The sequence below is a fragment of the Embiotoca jacksoni genome, unplaced genomic scaffold, assembly GCF_022577435.1.
Source record: "Embiotoca jacksoni isolate LCO1_2020_lvr unplaced genomic scaffold, fEmbJac1.0.p SCAF_17, whole genome shotgun sequence".
NCBI lineage: Eukaryota > Metazoa > Chordata > Actinopteri > Embiotocidae > Embiotoca > Embiotoca jacksoni.
Genome location: NW_027185307.1, coordinates 4,690,947 through 4,710,701, shown reverse-complemented (window position 1 = coordinate 4,710,701; position 19,755 = coordinate 4,690,947). Strand labels below are relative to the sequence as shown.

Below are 19,755 nucleotides of genomic sequence, written 5' to 3'. Positions count from 1 at the left end.
TTGCTATACCAACTGGCCAGGGTGAGGGTTAAGGTTATTGTACGGGCTTGTATAAATAGGGTACGTTAATGTACTCCACAGAGCAGGCCTGAGCCTCTATCATGTCTGTAGGTGTTGTATCAGATCATTAGTTCCTCGTTAGGCCCTCTGAGATGAGTAAGCTGGCCCATGTTTTGGCTGGAAAATGAAAAGGCTCAGAGAGGTTTATGACCTCAGTGTTTTATATTCAGAGAAAAGAGCTGGTGAAACTCCAGGAAAAGACTTGTGCAGATTTATTTCCTTCCTTTCCTTGGACATTTTGGTCGAAGGTGTGCTAGCCTTTGTTCACGCTTTGAATTGCCAGAGTGCTGGCGTGCTTGTTTGTCTCTGCAGACGAGGACAACACACTTTGTTAACAGGAAAAAATTCTTTCTTCATCCTCCGTTTTGTGCTTCATGGAAACTTGGCTGTGTGGATCAATACTGGACTCTGCCCTGCAGCTGGCAGCTGGCTCAACATAGATCTTTCCAGCAAGGGTGGAAGTATCTACCACCAGTCTGGATAAGTGCAGAAAGGCTGTCACGTCAAACATCAGCTTCTGTGTACTATCATGCAGCAGGGTGAGTCATAACAATGACAACTGCTGGTTTACAGCTAAACTCATGCAGCTACGGTTGGACAAGGAGCACGCGTTTAGGAATGGGGACAAGGGCCAGTTTACAGTCTAAATAAAGGTTTTTTACAAGGCAGTGAGATGCTAATTGAGTGAATTCTGAGAAACTTCAATGGCATTTCTCATAAAACGACTCATCCTTTCTTTGGAAGGGCCTCAGACAGATCACCAGCTTTATACCAGAAACCCCCACGACACAACTGACTCAAGCTTGGCCATGAACACGAGGGAGTTTTACTGTCGATTTGAAAGACAAAAGGACAGTCCTGACTCAAGATATTGCCTCCAGCTCCCCCACCTCTGCAGGCGGCAGCTGCTCAACCGGCCACCTCACAGCTCTCGCCAACAAATCCAACAGGTCTGTGGACGATGCCGTAAACATGGCCCGCCACGCCATCCTGCAGCACTTGGAGCTCTTCGGTGATCGGATGCAACCTGCCATCCCTTATGACCTGCACTGCCTACAGGACTCTGAGGTGAGCAGGAATGATATGGATGCTGACAATTTTGTTTGACACTCCTCTGTGAAAATGAGCGCATTTTGTGGGGTTGCAACGTTGCAACACTTCCAACTCGCAAGTCGGATGTTCCCAAATGGGAACCTTCCCACCTCCCATCTGCCTGAAAGCAAGATAATTTGTATTGTTACAATATTATTATTACTTTACACATGCTTTTTATATTGTTTACTTTTGCACTAGTTCACACTTTTGTAGTCTTTTTTTTAACTGTACAATTTCATTTATATACACCTTGCTTTTTGCATTTTATCACTTTATAAAATGACCTGGTTTTTTTTCCTCTTTTAAGCCACTACACCAAGACAAATCCCTTACATGTGAAAACTTAAAATAAATCTGATTATGATTCTTCTCTTCATCAAACTCCTGCATGACTAAGACCACATCAACACATAGAGAAGCAGAGGGGAACAGAGGAAAGAGAGACTGGCAAGAGACTGAGAGAATGAAACATGGAGCAGACGGAAAAATAAGAGAGAAGGTAAATCCAGACACAACACTTCCTTTGATGACAAGCGTGAAGCAGTGCAACGGTAAAGAGGGTTTCAGCGGTGGATTCAGAGTGTGAGGATGAATGCGTATCGGTCATTTGGGCTCTGAATTAAAAACTCCACTGATTGTCCCGACTATTCCTAACTTGCAGCATCCCTTCCACTGTATCACGTCTCCTCAGCCCGCCCACCTGTTGAAGTGTACTATCATGTTCTCGTTTGTTAGAGCAGAACGCAGCAGATAATATATGCTTACATGATCGTCTGCTGGAGGTCCGCTGGGGCGGAAGAGTCGCAATGGGTCGTTTCAGTGCGAATCTCCTGGAAGAAGAGAGAGATGGATAAAGAAAGAAAGGAGAAAGAGAGAAAAGGCACAATAAAACCATCAGCTTTCATGACTGCTTGGGGAATAATAAACACTCCCCGCTACGCTACAGAGAACCCACTCTCCAATGTCCACCAGTTTCATTCTGTCAGCTGAGACTGGTGAAAGAAAAGAAGGGAGACGGATGAGTGAGAAGCTGAAGGAAAAACACAACACCTTGCTATTGTGTGTGTGTTTTTCTTTTCCTTGTCGGGTGCTCTGGGATGGTGCCAAGAAACTGCCCTGGCCTCCTGAGCTGTGTTGCACTTGATGCGCAACACAGAGCGCAGACTGATGTGCGATTTTCCATCCACTTGTCGTCCAAAGTGGATCGGTACCAGCGCTATCATTTTCTGTCATTACTCATTTCGGGCCAGACATTGTGCGGAAATCCAGACTATTTTGGCAGTGAGGTGAGAAAAAAAATTTTAGAAAAGGGGGAGGGAAAGAGAAAGAGGGTGAAATTTCTGTGACTGTGACAGCAGTAAAGACAGTCAGGCCAGCCTTGTTAAGAGGCACCGGCAGCAGACAGGGCAGGTAGTTCTAGTTGGGGTTGGTTCATACCTCTCCTGGAACTGTTTGGATGGGATTAGGCCGGCACGGGGATTGGCTTCACCCTCATGTTTGGCCTGCCACCAGGTTGCATCATCTTGGCTCATAATCTGAAGAATGGAGCCCTTCTTAAAGGCCAGTCCGGCCTCCTTACATGGGATGGCTTTGTCCTCCTTGGGATCGTAGTCAAAGAGTGCCTTCACAAACACCTGGGCGTACAGCAGTGGAGGGAAAGGGAAGAAAACAAAGAGCAGGATTGAAGACACGATGGGAAAAAGCAACGGTTCACTGTAAATTTCCTTTCCATCCACTGGAGTGTGAACTCTCAATCATCGTCACCGTGATAAACACAGAAGGTGGCTCACCAAAGCGCAGGGTGATTATTCTAGAAAGGTCACAGCAATCAGAAGTTGAAACCTGCAGCTGCTGGCCGAGTTAGACTCTCCACTGTGTTCCATCAACACTCAGGGCGGACTAAGCCCCGTCACCGTGGGATGTGTGTGGCGAGACTCAGCACCACTAATCGGAGTCTCTCACTGGAGATGTTCTCGTCCACCTCCTGACGTCCTCTAATTCTAAACACAAGCTAATATCAGGAATCTTTCCACACTAAGAAACAAACCGGTGCAGAAAAAGGTTGTTTTCTTTTTTGAGGTCTAATCTATTTTGGCAGTGAGGGTTCTACACACCTCATCAACACAAAGGAGGCTGGACCTCGTAGTGGAAAAAATCTCTACATCTTTTCCTGTTGTGGGCGGCAAGCTGCAACCTAAAGCACCTTGCTGTGTCTTCTGTCCAACTAAGGTTCTGTCATGATGAGTTATCCCTCCTAAGACACCTCAGTACATGTGGAAAGAGAAAAGAGGAGGAAGGAAAGTATGTGCGTGTGTGAGAGAGAGAGAAAATGTGGGAGAGGGAGGGAGAGATTAAATTGTTCGATGCCCTATTGATTTAAGGAGTGCTTTGTGCCATGTAGTGAAATTATGTTTGAGCAGAGATGTTTTGTTTGGGTCATAACAGGCGCTTTGGCTGCTAAACTCTCCAGCAGCATATAGTCATAGATTTGCACACTGAGGTGTCCTGATTTTCTTCCCTTGGCTTGTTTTATTTTGGCCTGTACATGTTCAGCCACATAGCTGCCCTCTGATACAGCCACACTACCTGATGTAAGTGCGCAGGCGTTTTTCATGAAGGAGTGGCTGAGTATTTGGCACTATCGGACTATTTCTCCGATTAATTCATTGAACAGCCACACAGATTCAATCATTACACGATGACAAAGGACGTAAGTGGCCCACCCTCTATCCTCTGTTACACATTACAGGGCAGGCTGCAATGTGAATAATGATCAACAGCCTTCGACCCTGGAGCTTAAAACCAGAGAGTGGATCCAGCCTCTGTCAGCTACTGATAGATGAGCACATGAGAAATGATGTATCAACACCCCAGTGGGTGAGAAGGATGGTATGCTAGCGAGAGTGACACCTAAACAAGCTTCAAAATAGATGGCTACAAGCTACTGGCAACACAACTGAAGATAATCCTGTCCTATAGGTGGGGTATCAAACCTCAATATTTTTTTTTATACCAACAGAAATGTGTCCTTTGCAGTTTGGCGGGGGAATGATGAGGTGGAGGTTTGAAAACATTTGAATGTGTGAGGAGGGAATGCAAGTATTTTGCAGGAAAACATGTTTTTATTCCTCAAAGTAAGATAAGGTAAATACGAGGTATGACAAAAAGTTCAGAGGCCGCTCTTTGGTAGGTTTCTGCACAAGTATCTAAACATTTCAATGATGTGACATTGTCCTTCAAAGGACCTGGTTACTATATTTTCCCTTCATTACCATTCTACAGCTCCTCTTTCCTTGCACATACATCATTTCCTCACAGTGGCTCAAAAAGAATGTTCAGCATCCAACAAAAAGGTAGAATGGTGGAGCAGTTCAGTCTCTTTTTTAAGATGAATGTAACCCAATCAACGTAACGATTAAGCCAGGACAAGACCTACCTTTGGCTCCTTGGTTGGCGCGTCTTCCTTGACACTGGGGACAACTTTAAAGGTAATGGCTCCTTGTGATTGAGCCTATATTGTGGAGTAAAACAAGACAGACAGAGTAGAGTCAATGGAGGTGGCGGAAACAGAAGTCATCAACCCTTGCAAATATTTCATAAAGTAGCTAATCCAGGGAAAGTCACATAATGTGAAGTACTGTTTGATTTTTCAACAATGGAAGGGTCATTAGGATTGGATGACTCCGCTTGGCAGAAGCAGAGTGTGTGTGAGCGTGTGTGGAGGTGGGGGTGTAAAAGGAGGAGTGTTGAGAGCTATCATCTGCTCTGGAGGCTTTTGTGACTGCGACGGCCTCCAGAGTTTAAGAGAGTCTCTTTATCCTCTCCAGTCGTCCGCCCTGGCAGAGTCCAGGCCCGTGACGGAGCTCATTTGAGGCCTGCAGCAAAGGCTGCTTGGACCAACTACACAGCATCAATCTCATCCAGGGAGACCATGCGGCTCGATGCAAGTGGTCTAAAGGCCAGGAAAGACCAAGCCAGTGTTTGGTTTTCAGCACAGCGATGGGAGGCTTAGGTCCTGGATGAGTTAGGGGAGGTTTTTGCCATCACAAACAAGGAATGTTATTTTCACCGAGGGAGTGGAGCTGAAACACAGGAGAAACCTTTGCACAGCGCACACTCACACGCACACGCCAAGGCATAATTCAGTCTAACAAACAGACGAACAAAAGATGAGGCTTACCAGAATACGAATTACTTCCTCTGGTTTCTTGTCATCCACAGGGATTCCATTGACCTCCTTCAGTTCATCCCCCACATGAATCAGCCCTTCCAAACGAAAAGTTGACATATCTACGATCAATTCATATATTCCATTATTTTAATGTCCTAATAATGGGAGCTACTGTGTAAAAGTCCAGTGTGCACAAAGCCTGGGGATGTGTACTGTACACCAGATTAATGTTTATAGTCATGGTGGCATTTGAGATGGGAAAAGAATCAACGCGTTATTGTCGACACATGTGGAAATTTGCCTTTGGCTTGACTGTGCCGGGGCTGAAAAACAGATTGGATACAATGAACACGAAATCAAACAGAAAACATGTGGACAAACGGCAGAGCTCCTCGGTAGACTTGTCATTCATGTTCATCTTAAGTGCACTGACACAATTTATGGCACGAAACTGGTGAATTCAAAGCTAATCCCTGAATTCATCCTTTCTTTGTTGCACACTTGATGTAGACTTGCTGTACTGTACATCGCTTTAAATTGTACACTACAGACTTCCATACAAGTGTTCTGGCAGACACACATACACAAATTTTTTAAAAGAGTTGGAACTGACCGCTTCTGTCGGCCGCCCCCCCTCTCATGATCCGGGCCACGAGGATAGCTCCTGTGTGATCGTCGCGCCTTATTGTTGCTCCCTGCAAAAGAATTAAAAAGAGAAATTATGGCCCGAAACAACAGTAAAAAGATATCTGGTTGAAATTCAAGGACTTTCAATTGCACACAGGATGCTCATTGTTACTAGAATGGCTGATTTATGATTACTTTTCCAGAAAAAGTTGAGTAATAGCATCTTTGTATGGGGTAAGCAGATACTGAACTTTATCTTGGAAATGACAAATAGAACAAATCCATGGTGTCTTATTTATAAAAGCAGATGCTTTTAGCAGTATTTTCAGTATTTTTATGAACAAAATTGTGGCATAGTGCAGATAGTAGCAACTGGTTCAGTTTATATATTTTCTTGAAAATAATATAGACCTTCTTCTGTGATCTTTGCCGTTTCATTTACACATATATATTTATGTACTGACCTGATAGTAAAAAAAAGGTTCCTTGACTACAAACTTGCTAAATATGGCAGGACAGTACTAAACACAGGCTGATGCTGAAATTAAACCTTTAAAGACACAATCAAATGGCATCTGTATGATATAATTCCCCTTAAAACAGGTTGTTGAGGTGGGACATAACTCTATAAGGGATCATTGCAAAGTGTAAACCAATGCAAGGAGAAAAAAGCTGAAGGGCAACTTTGCATCAAAATTTCTGATAGCTGCACTGGTCAGATGTTATGTTCACACAATTTAACATTGACTGTCGAGGAGGAAATACGTTTTCCTTTAAACAAACAACAGAACAACAATTACATGATTATCATCCTCTTCCGTCTCCCAAGAAAGGAGACAAAAGGCATCATTCTTTGCTGAAGTATGGTCCTGAGAGAGAGGGGTGAAACTAAACGATAGAAAACACATTCAAACCTTCGCCTGTCCTGTTTTTTTTTAGCTTGGTGCTCAGCCAAAAAGACTCACATAGAAGAGTTGAGTGACACGTTTACCTGTAAACTCAAACCACCTTTTTTTTTTTACCTTGTGATAAATAACAGGCTTAATAGTTTAATGAGTGCCAACTAGTCGCAGCCCTCCCAGAAACACGATTTAGACACCAGCTTGGCTGGGACTTCAGATGGAATAAGAATACAACCCAGCATGTGGCGTCATCCTCGCTTGGGTCTGATGATCTGAAGCAGACAGATGTGTCGTCTAGTCGACACATAGTTTGCCGTGGCTGCAAATTATCCTTTCACCCTTTTCTTGCTGTTATTCCCATCAACTAGAGATTGTTTTTATTACTGTTACAAAAAAGGGGAACAGGGTTGGAGCCTCCTCCATTCAGCTGCTGTGCCTCAATTCAACTGTCCTAACCCAGTGCTGTCTGGGTTGGCGCCTCGGGTGCAACAACGGCTCACTGTGAATCACGCCGCTCCGGTTTGTGTTATTTCCCAGTATGCCTTACTCCGGCAGATCCAGAGTAGTTCTGGCTACTACTGCTGATGGAGATATCAAAAAGAAAAAAACTCAAAGACCAAAGGAGCCTCTGGTTTGTGCCACTTCAGCGATGCTATTAGCATGTCATCTTAGTTGTTTTCACAACCTATTCATACCTAATGGTTTTCCTCCTAGATAATGGTTTCCTCAAGGCCTTCAGGGTGTGTGTAGAGATGGAAACAGGGAAAGACATCAGGAAAAGACAGTGGTTGGGTCTGCAGAGAGTTGCAAACCTAAAAGAATAATTGGGCTAATTAAAAACCCAAGAGATTTCAGTAGGAGAGAAATCAGTGGAGTAGGTCAGAGAGAGGGTAAGGCACTGTCTGACCCCGGTGTCAGGGTCACATATAACCCCCGCAGTGTGACTTAAAGCAGCTGTCTGTGATGCAATGGCCCCCAGACAGGCAGGGAGGCCGCTTAGTTCGAGTGTCTGAAAGAATAGAGGGCTACAGGGAAAGAGACGGACTAAGACAGACAGCAGGGTGAGATGAGGAGTCTGCAGGAAATCTCGCAGGAGTATTCAGACATGTGGTCATTAACTTTCTTTCTTTACTTTTTCTTTGTGACTCTCTTTTTTTCGAGCTGGCTGATGGCCAATGGTGTGATGGATGTTTTTATTGTGTCCCTTGGGGTGCATGGTGGCTGGTGGCAGTCTAAAGGCTAAATAAACAGCAGAGAAGCAGCCTTGGACTCTGTAACGACAACTGGCTGTCTGCACAAACTCAACAAACACACTGTACACTGCACATCTATGGCTATCTATGGAATCTGCTCACATATGGCGTGTAGATACAAACAGCGTTTTGACACATATGGCTTAAATCACATGCTGAAACCCTGATGCCATTTAGAAAGACCACTTTTACGACTTTCATTTCAAGTGGCAGTGGTGATTATAGGGCAGCACATTTAGCATGCAAACACAAATGCATGGAGGTCGTGAACTCAAATTTCTGTGGAGAAGAACCAAATTTATCTCCATTCAAACCACCGTGATTTATGTGTTTTTACACTAGTGGTGAAACAAACACGGGTATTAGTGGACATATTGGCTTATTTTACTTTCACACCTTACTGACTCTCTACTCGGAGTAATTTAAAGCTGCAGTCATTGTGAAATCTTGGGAATCTAATTTGACCCACTGCCCTTCAACGTGATGGGCCCATGTACGCCAGCCAAGCCAGCAGCAAGGGAGTGTAGTGTTTTATGAAGGGAGGCTCTCCCTCCCTTCATAATCTGGCCAGCCGCAGTCTGAACTCAGCACTGGTACGGTAGCCAAATGAGCTCTGTCTGATAAGAAAAACTAAAAGAGGCCAACACACTCCAGTGGCAACACAAGTGAGACCAACTGGAGGGTAAGTGGAAGACCAGAGGAGAGTCAGGACTGACGGGCTGACTGGGAAGGAGGTCGAGGACAGCGGGTACGTGAGTGGGGGTCACGGTTAAAAGTGTGTGTGAGTGAGTGTCTTAGTGAGAAAATGTAAATAAGAGGGATATGATGAGTGATCGAGATAGACAGCAAGAAAAAGAAACAGGAGAAATATAGAGACTAAAAAAAGAAGGGAAAGTTGTTTTTATGCATTATTTTTAAAGAGACTTTCACTGAAATGTATTGCAACAAATCCTTAAAAATAAAAGAATAGGCCTGTCATGCTAAAATTTCAAGTGCCAAAAGTCCAAACAATACTGAACTTCACCGGCATAACGCTGCCTGATGCAGTATTGAGATTTGTGATGTGTCAGCTCCTCAGTGACTTAGATTTAATTATGAAACCTTCTACTGTGTAGGGTTCATAGAGACATAAATGTTTGCCTTTTCAGAGGTACAACACCAGTTTAAGGTGGAAAACAAGAGTAAGATGAGAAGTAGGAATTAAGGATGGATTCTGAGGATTAACGCTAACAGGTGTGAGGACAGCTGAGACCACGACACAGCACTGATGACACTCCAGCACTCAAAAGTAGTCAAGGAAAGAACTACGACTTTCAACCATAAACTGTTGGAATAGTCAACAATTTTCATATTCATGTTTTTCTTTGATAATTGCCAAGTCCTATGTGTGAAGATTCTCAGACATTCAGGTCATAGTCAATCTAATTGTTATCCAAAGGCAACTGGACTTTCTTGGGATTCTTAAGGTCGTTTCACTTCTCAATCCGAATGACTAAAGTCTAGCTGACTGTAAGGGGGTCTGAGGCTTTTACCTTTCTGTGGAGCTGTTAACACCTTTGAGTGTCATTGATGTTAAATGGGAGACCCGCCTGGCCATCCTGTTAGTCGTTCAGGTCACATTTTGCACCATTTGGCTGTGCCAGACTTTTGCTCACAGATTCAGTTTTCTTGGCCTTGATTTCAGCCTGGAAACCCTGTTCGCATTAACGTTTGTACAGATAATCTGAAGGGTGGACCAATCAAGGACCAGTACGGGTAGCTAAGAATGATGACGTGTTTTTTTCTAAATACAGTTGTAGCAGTGGTAAAGTTTCGGATTGGTGGTCAATTCCAATTTGCTAAAGGCTGCTTTAACAGTTTGAAAATTCACTCCGATTTCTATGTCCAGTAGACTAAAAACAATTATTTATGTAAAGTGTCCCGACCCATATATTCACACAGTGAATTTGGATCTGGTAACTCGCGGCTACAGGACTCCCCTCCAACCAGCTAGAACTGAAGAAGCCTTTTGGACTGAGAGGTGAAACATCTTCAACAATTTCAATCAAGTCCAGCTGCTTTTGGCTAACACTTTGATTTTCCAGGTTCTATACGTCCCTATTTTGTTCTGCCTTTGATTCATACTATTCGTCCTCTTCCACCTCATTACAATCTATAGTCAACCTTTATTCTCTCAATCCTCCAGGGGCATATCAGCGTCTCCTGGAGGCCTGGCGAATGCCTAGGAAGCACTGGGAGGGAGCTGGAACAAGCACGGCAAATCCAACCGCCTGAACTCAGCATCACCTTCCCTTGTGCCGTGATACCCTATGGGTGCTATCATCAGCATCCAGCCATGCGTGGCAACTAATGAGGAGTGCCTGCTCTGTTCAACAAATACATAAACAGTCGAGGTTTGAATCTAAATAAGCTACATGATGTGAGTGGGGGTGCATACACAAGGAAGAAACAAGGTAGGTAAAGACCCTCAAGCACCAAGATGGACTTCCTAGTGTAGCAGCTAAATATTAGCACACACTGATGGCTGGGTTTACGCCGAGCCTTCAACGCCTACTGGCACATGGAAGCCATTTCAGGCTGCTCCTTACGCGTAGAAACAGTGCAGGAAGTGAGAAGGGGAATGTCTACGTCTGTCAAAGCACATGCACGCATGAGTGACAGCATGTGTAGGTGTGTTTTTGTGTGCATGCGAGCATGTCCGTATGGGCTTCTACCTGAAGTCACGCCAAGCAGGCCTGACAGAAACCTCAAAAGACTGGATGATTGATGCTGGACAGTCGCTAAGCCTGATGAATGGGCTACGCTATGCTAGCAATTAGAGACAAGGCGCCACTTAACCATCAAGTGGCTCAACTCCACTATATGCATGGAAAGAGACTGTATGGTGTGTCCGAGATGGTTAAATAACGTGCGTTGTTGGTAGGGACTGATTCCCTCTTCCTGTTGTCAACTCTTGCTGCAGTTTGCCCGCTAGATGAGTACAAAAATAGACTTAAAAGAACAAATCCCTCCAGAAATGAAATGTTGAGAACAGAGAGCACAGAAATACACCATTAAAAATAGAGACGGGAGGAGGGTCATCTCGGCCAAAGGAAAGCCATCTAGCTGTGGTCAATTAGTCATCAGTAAGGTGATCCCACAGCCTCCACTCCTGACCTGATCAGCTCCATATGCAGCCGCTGCTCCCAACTCTATATCTCCATTTCTAACACATAAATGCCTGATTGTTTTCGTTGGGCTGGCCCAAACACAACGGCTTAGTTTCTGCTCTGTGATGAGGAGAAGTGGAGCGACGCTTATCCATATCAAGCCATCACCCCTCCCAGTGCATGCACTGGAGCACACATGCTGACATGGCAGCCACATTAAGTATGTGATGACAAATGGCTCACACCTCATACAGTACAGAAAAAAAAAGAGAGAACAGGGACTGAAATTTGGATCCCCTCATGCATGAGAGTGTGTGTTTATTGGAGGGAATGGAATGGAGGCAAGATTGTCCAGCGAGCTGTCAGCGCACAGTCGTGCCACGGAACGTCAGCAGATAAGAGGAGTAAGACAAGCTGAATGTTGGATTTCTTATCACGTTCAGTTGGCTCGGACCGGCCACAAAGAGTGTCTGGCAAACTAAGTATTTACAGGGCAATTAGAGTGGCCCCTGGCTGATGGAGTGGATGGATGGCTGGATGACATGATGGAAGCTGGCTGGCTTGTACTCTGGTTGTATGGATGACGAGAGGATTGGCGAGCTGTCTTGGCCTGGCTCATCACACGTCTCGGGGTCTGGGGCAGGATATGTGTGGCCTGTCTACGAAGTCCCACAGTGGAACAGATGGACGCTCGAATCTCTTTACCTTAACCACGGCCACAACTAAAACCACTGCGCTGGTCCTAACCCGCCAGGGAAAACAAGCACAGTGCTCCATTTCAAACACACGGCCCGTAACGACCACTCAAAACATCGCCCCATGAACCGAACCGAACGGCGTGGCATTTGACAAACATTATTTCTCCCTCTAAATTGAGAGCGACAAGGGAAAACAAACGCGAGCGGCCGGGGCATAGAGGCCGACGTGTTTTGACATGATGTCACTTAACAGCAAAAGTGTAACGGCGACAATAAACTCCTGCCGACTGCTGTGTTGACTGCTATGTTTAGAGGTATAAATACAAGTGTAGTGGAAACACATGCTGGCGTTCTTCACACCAGATGTCGGCCATGGAAAAACCAAATACAAAGTGGGAATGGGCCTCCTGGACATTAAAATACAATTACCTCCAATCATATCTGGTGTTGGAGTGTGTCATTTCATCTTACCTCACTGAGATGGCATAGAGCCCCCCACACATAACACGCATGACCGTTCCACACACGTAGCCCAGCATAGTTACGACTTCTTACAGACTTCCTCGAAGGCCGCAGACTCCAGATCCGCTCAAAAGGAGTAAAATCGTGCAATATTAGTGTATTAGGTCAAGATCAGAAAATCCATTTAATGTTATGGCCACCTATAAAGATTAATACAGCACTGTAAAGAATTAGCAGGAGCCCAGATCAAAATGTACAATATTGCTACAGAAGGGGGGTGGGGGGGGAGAGAAACCAGAGAGCCACGAAAGGTACTTGAGGTTTTATGTCAAATGATTTTTTTTGGTGATGCAACAGAGCTGCCGCTGCAGGCCAATCCCCTCTGGGTGACCCATTGCATGCCTCTCCACCTGTTTTATTAAATCACTTGTGATTGCAACTAATAAAAGCGACTCCCCCCTACCCTACCCGTCCTCCCTCATTCCTAGTCTCCCTCGCAGCACTAAAGCCGGCTCTGGTTTCCCTTTTTATTTCCTTAACCCAAGTCTTGACCTACCAGTCGTAATTAACAAGTATACTGAGAAAAAGGAAAATTGCAGCTCCTTATTATGATAATTATGGGGAGCAGGAGGGATTCCAGGAGAAGCTGCCAGGTAATGAAATGCAGAGAGCTCTCTGACAGGACAGCTTACCTTCATTTGTCTTCCTACACCCCCGTCTTTCCTTTTCCTCCTCCTGCCTCTTTAAACCTTAATGTTAGAGCAAGTCATTACCCAGTTACTATGAAAACACACTTAGCAGCCCACCTCAGGACTTCAGACAGGTGGCGGTGAGTTTGGTTCTGTGAATCTGTGAACAAATGTGTGGCTATCTTACCGTGTGTGTGTGTGTATTTGTTTCCATACTGTTCGCATGAATCACCCCGCGGACAGTATGGTGATTCATGTCGACTGAGTGGAATTGCCGTCTCCTTGCTAGAAGCTGGATAGTGCCAGATATTTAGTCATTATGTACTGTATGTGTGTGTGAGAACTGTATGAGTCCATACAAAGAGACAGTTGTGTCGCGGAGAGAGGTCTATCTCTGCTCTGGCATTGTTTAGTGTTTTCCCCGTCGTTATCCCGCGTAAAGAAAACAGCACTTTCACATGTCACTTCTCATTTCCAAATGGGGCCAGGAAGCAGGGCCGCCGAGGAGCACCCTGCCCGACGGGCAACAATGCCCACATTCAGCCGCCGAGTCCTCTGGCTCTCGCAACGCAGAGCGGAAAAGAGCGAGAGCGCCGGGATGTGTGTCCACGTTTATGATTACACATGATGGGAGGAAGACGTTTTCTTTAAGAGGGCCGTGAGATTAGGATCTGGGAATGCCTCCGATGTGGCTTTGGAAGCCGCGCATGTTTTCACATTCACAACTCAACAGGCTGCAAGGGTGGCGGAACAGCCGCTGGGCCGAGCGTTGTACAAGAACACACATACGAGCAAACACAAGGGCTGCTCCACCGCGGCTTTAAACTATTTTGTAACTCTGTATTAAATTGATTGAAGATGACAAAAACACAGTTTGTGAATAGATTTCTCCCAAATTTATATCTATATTATACTGATGGAAAGTTAATTTAGGTAGACTTACATATACTGCTCAAGAGGACTTTATATTTAACGCCATCTTCTACAGCACACACACAACTTTCTATACACCGACACAAATTGTATATACAGTTCACTCAGAAATTGCCCAAAGCTGCCTCATTAGAACCTGTGATAGACTTGATATGATAGAAACAATTAAATTTGCTGCTTCCTGTTATATTTTAAAGACTACTTTTGAAATATTTCACGACAAGATTGTAACAGAAAGATCGAAAAGTGTACAAAATAGTGTTCCTGTTATTTGTCGGTGGTTCATGAGGTGCTCATGTCTCGATGCTGTCTAAAATGCAGTCCAAATGTTATTTCTACTCTCTGCTTGAGAATTTGAGTAAAGCTCTGGCTCTATAGCAGACATTAGGTTTGTAGCCTAAAGGGTAAAGAAGCAGTCTTGTATCCGGTAGTAACTCGGCCCACCGTCACCACTGAGCGGCAACTCAGCCTTTCAGGTGTGAGTGTGTGTAACTGAGAGAACATCTGTAAAACTCCTCTGAATAAGTACAATGGTCACGTTTACGTTTACATTTAATGTGACTTATACTGTAGCCATGTTTACATTTTGAATCCACTTCTGGAAGGTGAACTAGTATGAAGTTTAGCATTTATAACAAACACTCAGGGCTTTGTGAAAGAAACAACAAAATAGTTAACTACACCTGCAGATCATTTTCATTTTTCTGTGCCGACTTGTGCAAATTAAAAATCAAATGTATCATCCCATCAGCTCCAGTCGTCAATCACCTTCAATTACTGGGAATACAGTCTGAGCTACTTTACAGTTCGTACTTATGGAATAAATAAATACAATGCCGCCATTTTGAGATATGAAGAGTAAAACTGTTTTTAAATATATCAAATTATGTATTTATATTCTTTTTAGGGAGTTGAACCCTCTAATCATTTACACTTCAGTGCACTATAATGCAGTGTATGTGTATAGCCGGGGATCACTCCAAAGCATGTAATGTGCCTTTCAGTCCACTACAGGATACTGTGTCAGTGTGACGTTTTGTCTCACTCATGTATGACCAGGATCAAAGAAGGAGGCCATGTGACTGAGGTCATGTAACGAAGGTCGGGGTGGATGGATGGAACAAACACAGGACTTTCACCCAAGAAACCAGTGTTTGAGTTCACGAGAAAGCAAAATAATGTAATTTTTAATTGAGGTACAGAAACTAAGTTACATACACTAATTATGCGTTAAATAACTTAATAAACATTTGTAACATTACTTAGGTAAAATGATTTACTTAAACCCAAACCATTGTCTTTTCCTAAAGCTAACCATGTGTTTTTTGATGCCTAAACATAAGGCACATTACTTTTCACACCTTGGCAAACACACACTGCCTTTATGCTCACACAAAAGTACACAGAAAGACATGCATGTAGAAACTCAGTGCACAACCATGTCTATTTATGTCTGTTTCTGTGTATGTACATTGAGAGCAAGTTTTAACCGGAGTCAAATTACTTGCATGTGAAAACATACCTGGCCCGTGAAGTTAATTCTGATTGTGATGTCGGTGCTTCACAAAGCACATTGAAGTACATGCAGACAACAAAACCTTTACATAAAAACCCATTCAAAGATCCAAACACTGAGGAGATGATAGTGTGACACACACACACGCGCACACACACACACACACGCACACACACACGCGCACACACACACACACACACACACACACACACACACACACACACACACACACACAGTGAAGCAGTCAACACCAGCATTGCTCCCCATTTTCTTTTGCAGCACCCCTGACACTGCAGTCCAATCCATCAAGTGAAAGATGTATTGCTTTTAAAGCACATGGGTCTGTCTATAAAACACTAACATGTGTGCTGTCGGGTTTAATCTCATTAGCTGCTCCATTCATTTCCAGCCAGTGTCATTATTTTGCTTTCAACTTTCAGATGTAAACAGACAATACAAAAGTCCCCTTTTTTTTTTCTTCTTTTTTTTTTAAACACATACATCTATCTAGTCTCTTCTTTTGATAACTGTCTCCATTAAGAACCTCTCTTCAAGGTTTGCAGCCACACTCAGACGCGACTCAGTGTGTAAACCTGCGTTTGTTTATATTCACACCAGCACAGATTATATAATAATGTGAATGGCATTTGGGCTCAGCTGAGGCGGACGCTGACTGTAACTCTCTGACTCAGTGTGTTTGCGAAGGCTTCCAGACAAATTGAATTCGAGCAGCCACGAACCGACCGTCCTAATTGTGTCAGAGAGAAGAGGAGGCCCGTCTGCCGCAGATGAGAAAAGCATGGCATGTCAAAGTGCCAATAGCTCATTCCAGTGACTGCCCTTCATGGAAAACCAACTACGTCACGAACTGAATCGATCACAAGACTTTCCTGTCTCGTCGCAATTATCAACTCCCTTATTAAGTCCAGAAAATCCACAGACATCAATCACGCAACTGGAACTTTTACAATAATAATGTTGGACATGTCGTCTACAAGTGTATGTGCAGCGAGTGCTACAGCTCTGCAGTCCAACCAGTGTTATTTGTGGGTCTATAATGAGAAGTCCAGCTGATCCATTGGTATCCAGTGGCCGGGGTGGCCGGGTGGTCAGGCCTAGCAGTGGTCCGGCTGTATTGATTGGTAGTAGCTGATGCCAGGCAGGACGTGATGTAGGCCGGCGCTGCCAACTGGATGGCACGGACCCTGCAATCTACTGTTTCCATTTAGTTGCACCCAATGACACCCGGTCGTAATGGGAAAACCAAACCCTGTGTGCGCAACAACACGGAGCAGAGAGAAAAAAAAGAGGAAGAAGAAGAGAGGAAGGAGAGTGATAGAGCCCGACACTGATCCTGTCACATTCCTGGCAGCAGGGGTTTTATGGCTGCTAATGATGCCTAACAACCTGGGATGGAAGAACTGAGGGAGCAAGGGATGGATGGATGGAGTGTCAATTTTGTACCAGTACCGACAAAAAAAAGAATGTGGAAAGGTGACCGAAGACCTCACTTCTGAATTAAAGGTGTCCAAATATACACAAAAAAAGAAGTGAAATGCTTTATAATTAGGCTGTAACCACGTGAATGCTCTAACGCCTTATCTTCACCTCAAATAAGCTGCAAAAAAATCAAGTACACAAGAATGACCTGAAAAAAAGTCTGATAGCAAAACCATATGAAAGAAGTGAATGAAACTGTGGGAACAAGAGGAAGAGAAAGATGGCTGCTAGCAAGAGGATAACTCAGGATCAACTGAGTGGGAGAAGTGAATGAACGTCACTCCGACAGCGATGTGAGCCTGCATCGAACCGAGTAGCACTGGGAGAGCCGACAAGTGATGTGTAAAAGGAACAGGCGCGCAGCGGGGCACACGCGGCGAGCATCTCCGAGTCTGCTATTTACATCTGCGTCACAGGGCCTCCAGTGCGTCCAAATGAGAGGAACAGAGTCGGCCGCAGCAGGCTTGTCGGCCTCTAATGTTCTCACATCATAGTGCCGGTCACCCCGAGCCGCTGCGGTGTACCCGGCTGGTGGGCGTCCAGCCTTCTGATACGTAATGCATTTTGTGTACGTGAGGATTTGGATTTTCCAGGATTATTTGGGGTGATGATTTAGCTCCTCCACAGCAAACAAAGGTCACTTATCAAGTTGTTTAGCCGGTATACATACGTATGGGTCAAAAGTTCAAAATATACCAAACAGATGACGCTTAAATCGAACACATTACAGGTGAATAAGCTACAAATTTTAACTATTAGACATACTCAGTTGAATCCCAGCTGAATGCTTATATCAAAACCTCATCACTATATGTACAAGACCTTTCTTGGACTACAAGTTTACCGAAATAGTATTCAAAAAGTGTTGTTGGATTTTTGTTGACATATGAGAATCAAAGGTTCTTCCATGAAAGATTTTGGATATGTCTTTTTACTACTAAATTGGTTTTCCATGGTTCCTGGAGGGCTGAGGTGCTGTAGCAGCGGTGGGGGTTGGTGGGCAGGTATTTCACTAGAAACGATGCATCTTCACATCATTTTGGACTATTATCATTACAATATGTGTTTAAAAATCCACCGTCTGCCATAAAAATAATAATTCCCAAACATTGGTCAAACAAAGCTTACAGTGAAGAGAGTGGCTGAGGTGAAAAACAGCAATGAGCCTCGAAAGATGTTTGTAAAATAAAAAGCCCTTTTCTCAAAATGAGTTTTTCTTTTTTTTAAATCTTCACTTCAGTAGTGCTTAAAAACACCAGTTTTAATCTCCTCTATGTTCTGCATGTTTTTACAGAGGGGTTAGTTAAATTGCTATTTAACAATCTGATTTGTATAACCTTTTATATGTTTTTCATGAATTTAGGAGGAACAAAAAAGGTTTAGCAAAAAAACCAAAACGCCTAAATGTGTTTTGGATGTTTTTTGTTTCCACAAGTCTGAAAGAAGACATGTTGTAGAAGGAAAATATTCCAAAAACTCAAAATTTACCAGTGCATGAAAAATGTTGTTCCTTTAAGGTTTCATTAACATCAACAAACGCTTTAACACCATATAACTTAAGGTTTGAGGTAATGTATTTAACTTCTCTTAAATCTTTCAAAATCCTCCAAACTTCTGGATCTGTTCCCTTATTTTTTTTTTTTTTTTTGGCCTGGTGACATGACTTGTGTAACACCAGGTAGCAGAATGCACTGCTACCTCCAACTGTTGTCTACAGTTTTCCTATTAGTCAGTCTGCACTCAGGCCCTTTATCACCGGAGGCCAACTTGCAGAGTATATCAGCTCCGCTGCCGCATTCTCAGCCCTGACGCAACCCCCTCAATGCTCCACTTTAGACCCCCACCTAAACTGCTCTGAAACCAAATCCAAAATAACACATTCTTTCAATAAAAAGGCACGGTCGAGCTGATGTATCTGTATGCGCACACATGTTTATGCCGCTCTCCAAACCCAATTATTTCATTGTCCCGACACTTGAGCTAATAAATCAGCCCTTTTGGGAGAGCAATGGGAGAGCAGGGAGTGCAGCAGAAAAAAAGGGAGGAGGAGAAAGAGAAGAAGAAGAAGGAGAAGAAGAAGAAGAAGAAGAAGAAGAAGAAGAAGAAGAAGAAGAAGAAGAAGAAGAAAGAGAAGAAAGAGAAGAAGGAGAAGAAGAAGGACAAGAAGAAGGAGAAGAAGAAGAAGAAAGAGAAGGAGGAGAAGAAGGAGAAGAAGAAGGAGAAGAAGAAGGACAAGAAGAAGAAGAAGGAGAAGAAGGAGAAGAAGGAGAAGAAGAAGAAGAAGGACAAGAAGAAGGAGAAGGAGAAGAAGAAAGAGAAGGAGGAGAAGAAGGAGAAGAAGAAGGAGAAGAAGAAGGAGAAGAAGAAGGACAAGAAGAAGGAGAAGGAGAAGAAGGAGAAGAAGGAGAAGAAGAAGAAGAAGGAGAAGAAGAAGGAGAAGGAGGAGAAGAAGAAGGAGAAGAAGGAGAAGAAGAAGAAGAAGAAGAAGAAGGAGAAGAAGAAAGAGAAGAAGAAGGAGAAGAAGAAGGACAAGAAGAAGGAGAAGAAGAAGGACAAGAAGAAGGAGAAGAAGAAGAAGGAGAAGAAGAAGGAGAAGGAGAAGAAGAAGTTTTTACAGTTTCACCAAAATGTGGCATGAAGTCACGCTCTGAGAAACGATCGCAATTCATCAGCGCTACCGAACACAATCCACTCAACTAA

At 43.9% G+C, this 19,755-nt stretch overlaps 1 protein-coding gene across 4 annotated transcripts in view; it reads right to left on the bottom strand.

Moving 5' to 3' along the window:
* mpp7a (MAGUK p55 scaffold protein 7a) overlaps window positions 1–19,755 on the bottom strand; it is a 144,385-nt gene that overhangs the window by 38,873 nt on the left and 85,757 nt on the right. For all 4 annotated transcript variants that reach the window (XM_069151315.1, XM_069151316.1, XM_069151319.1 and 1 more), the window contains 5 exons: window positions 5,940–6,021; window positions 5,336–5,421; window positions 4,592–4,666; window positions 2,593–2,789; window positions 1,921–1,985 (listed from right to left, as the gene is read on the bottom strand). In XM_069151315.1, the coding sequence (XP_069007416.1) occupies window positions 1,921–1,985; window positions 2,593–2,789; window positions 4,592–4,666; window positions 5,336–5,421; window positions 5,940–6,021 (505 nt within the window). The remainder of the gene's footprint in view (window positions 1–1,920; window positions 1,986–2,592; window positions 2,790–4,591; window positions 4,667–5,335; window positions 5,422–5,939; window positions 6,022–19,755) is intronic.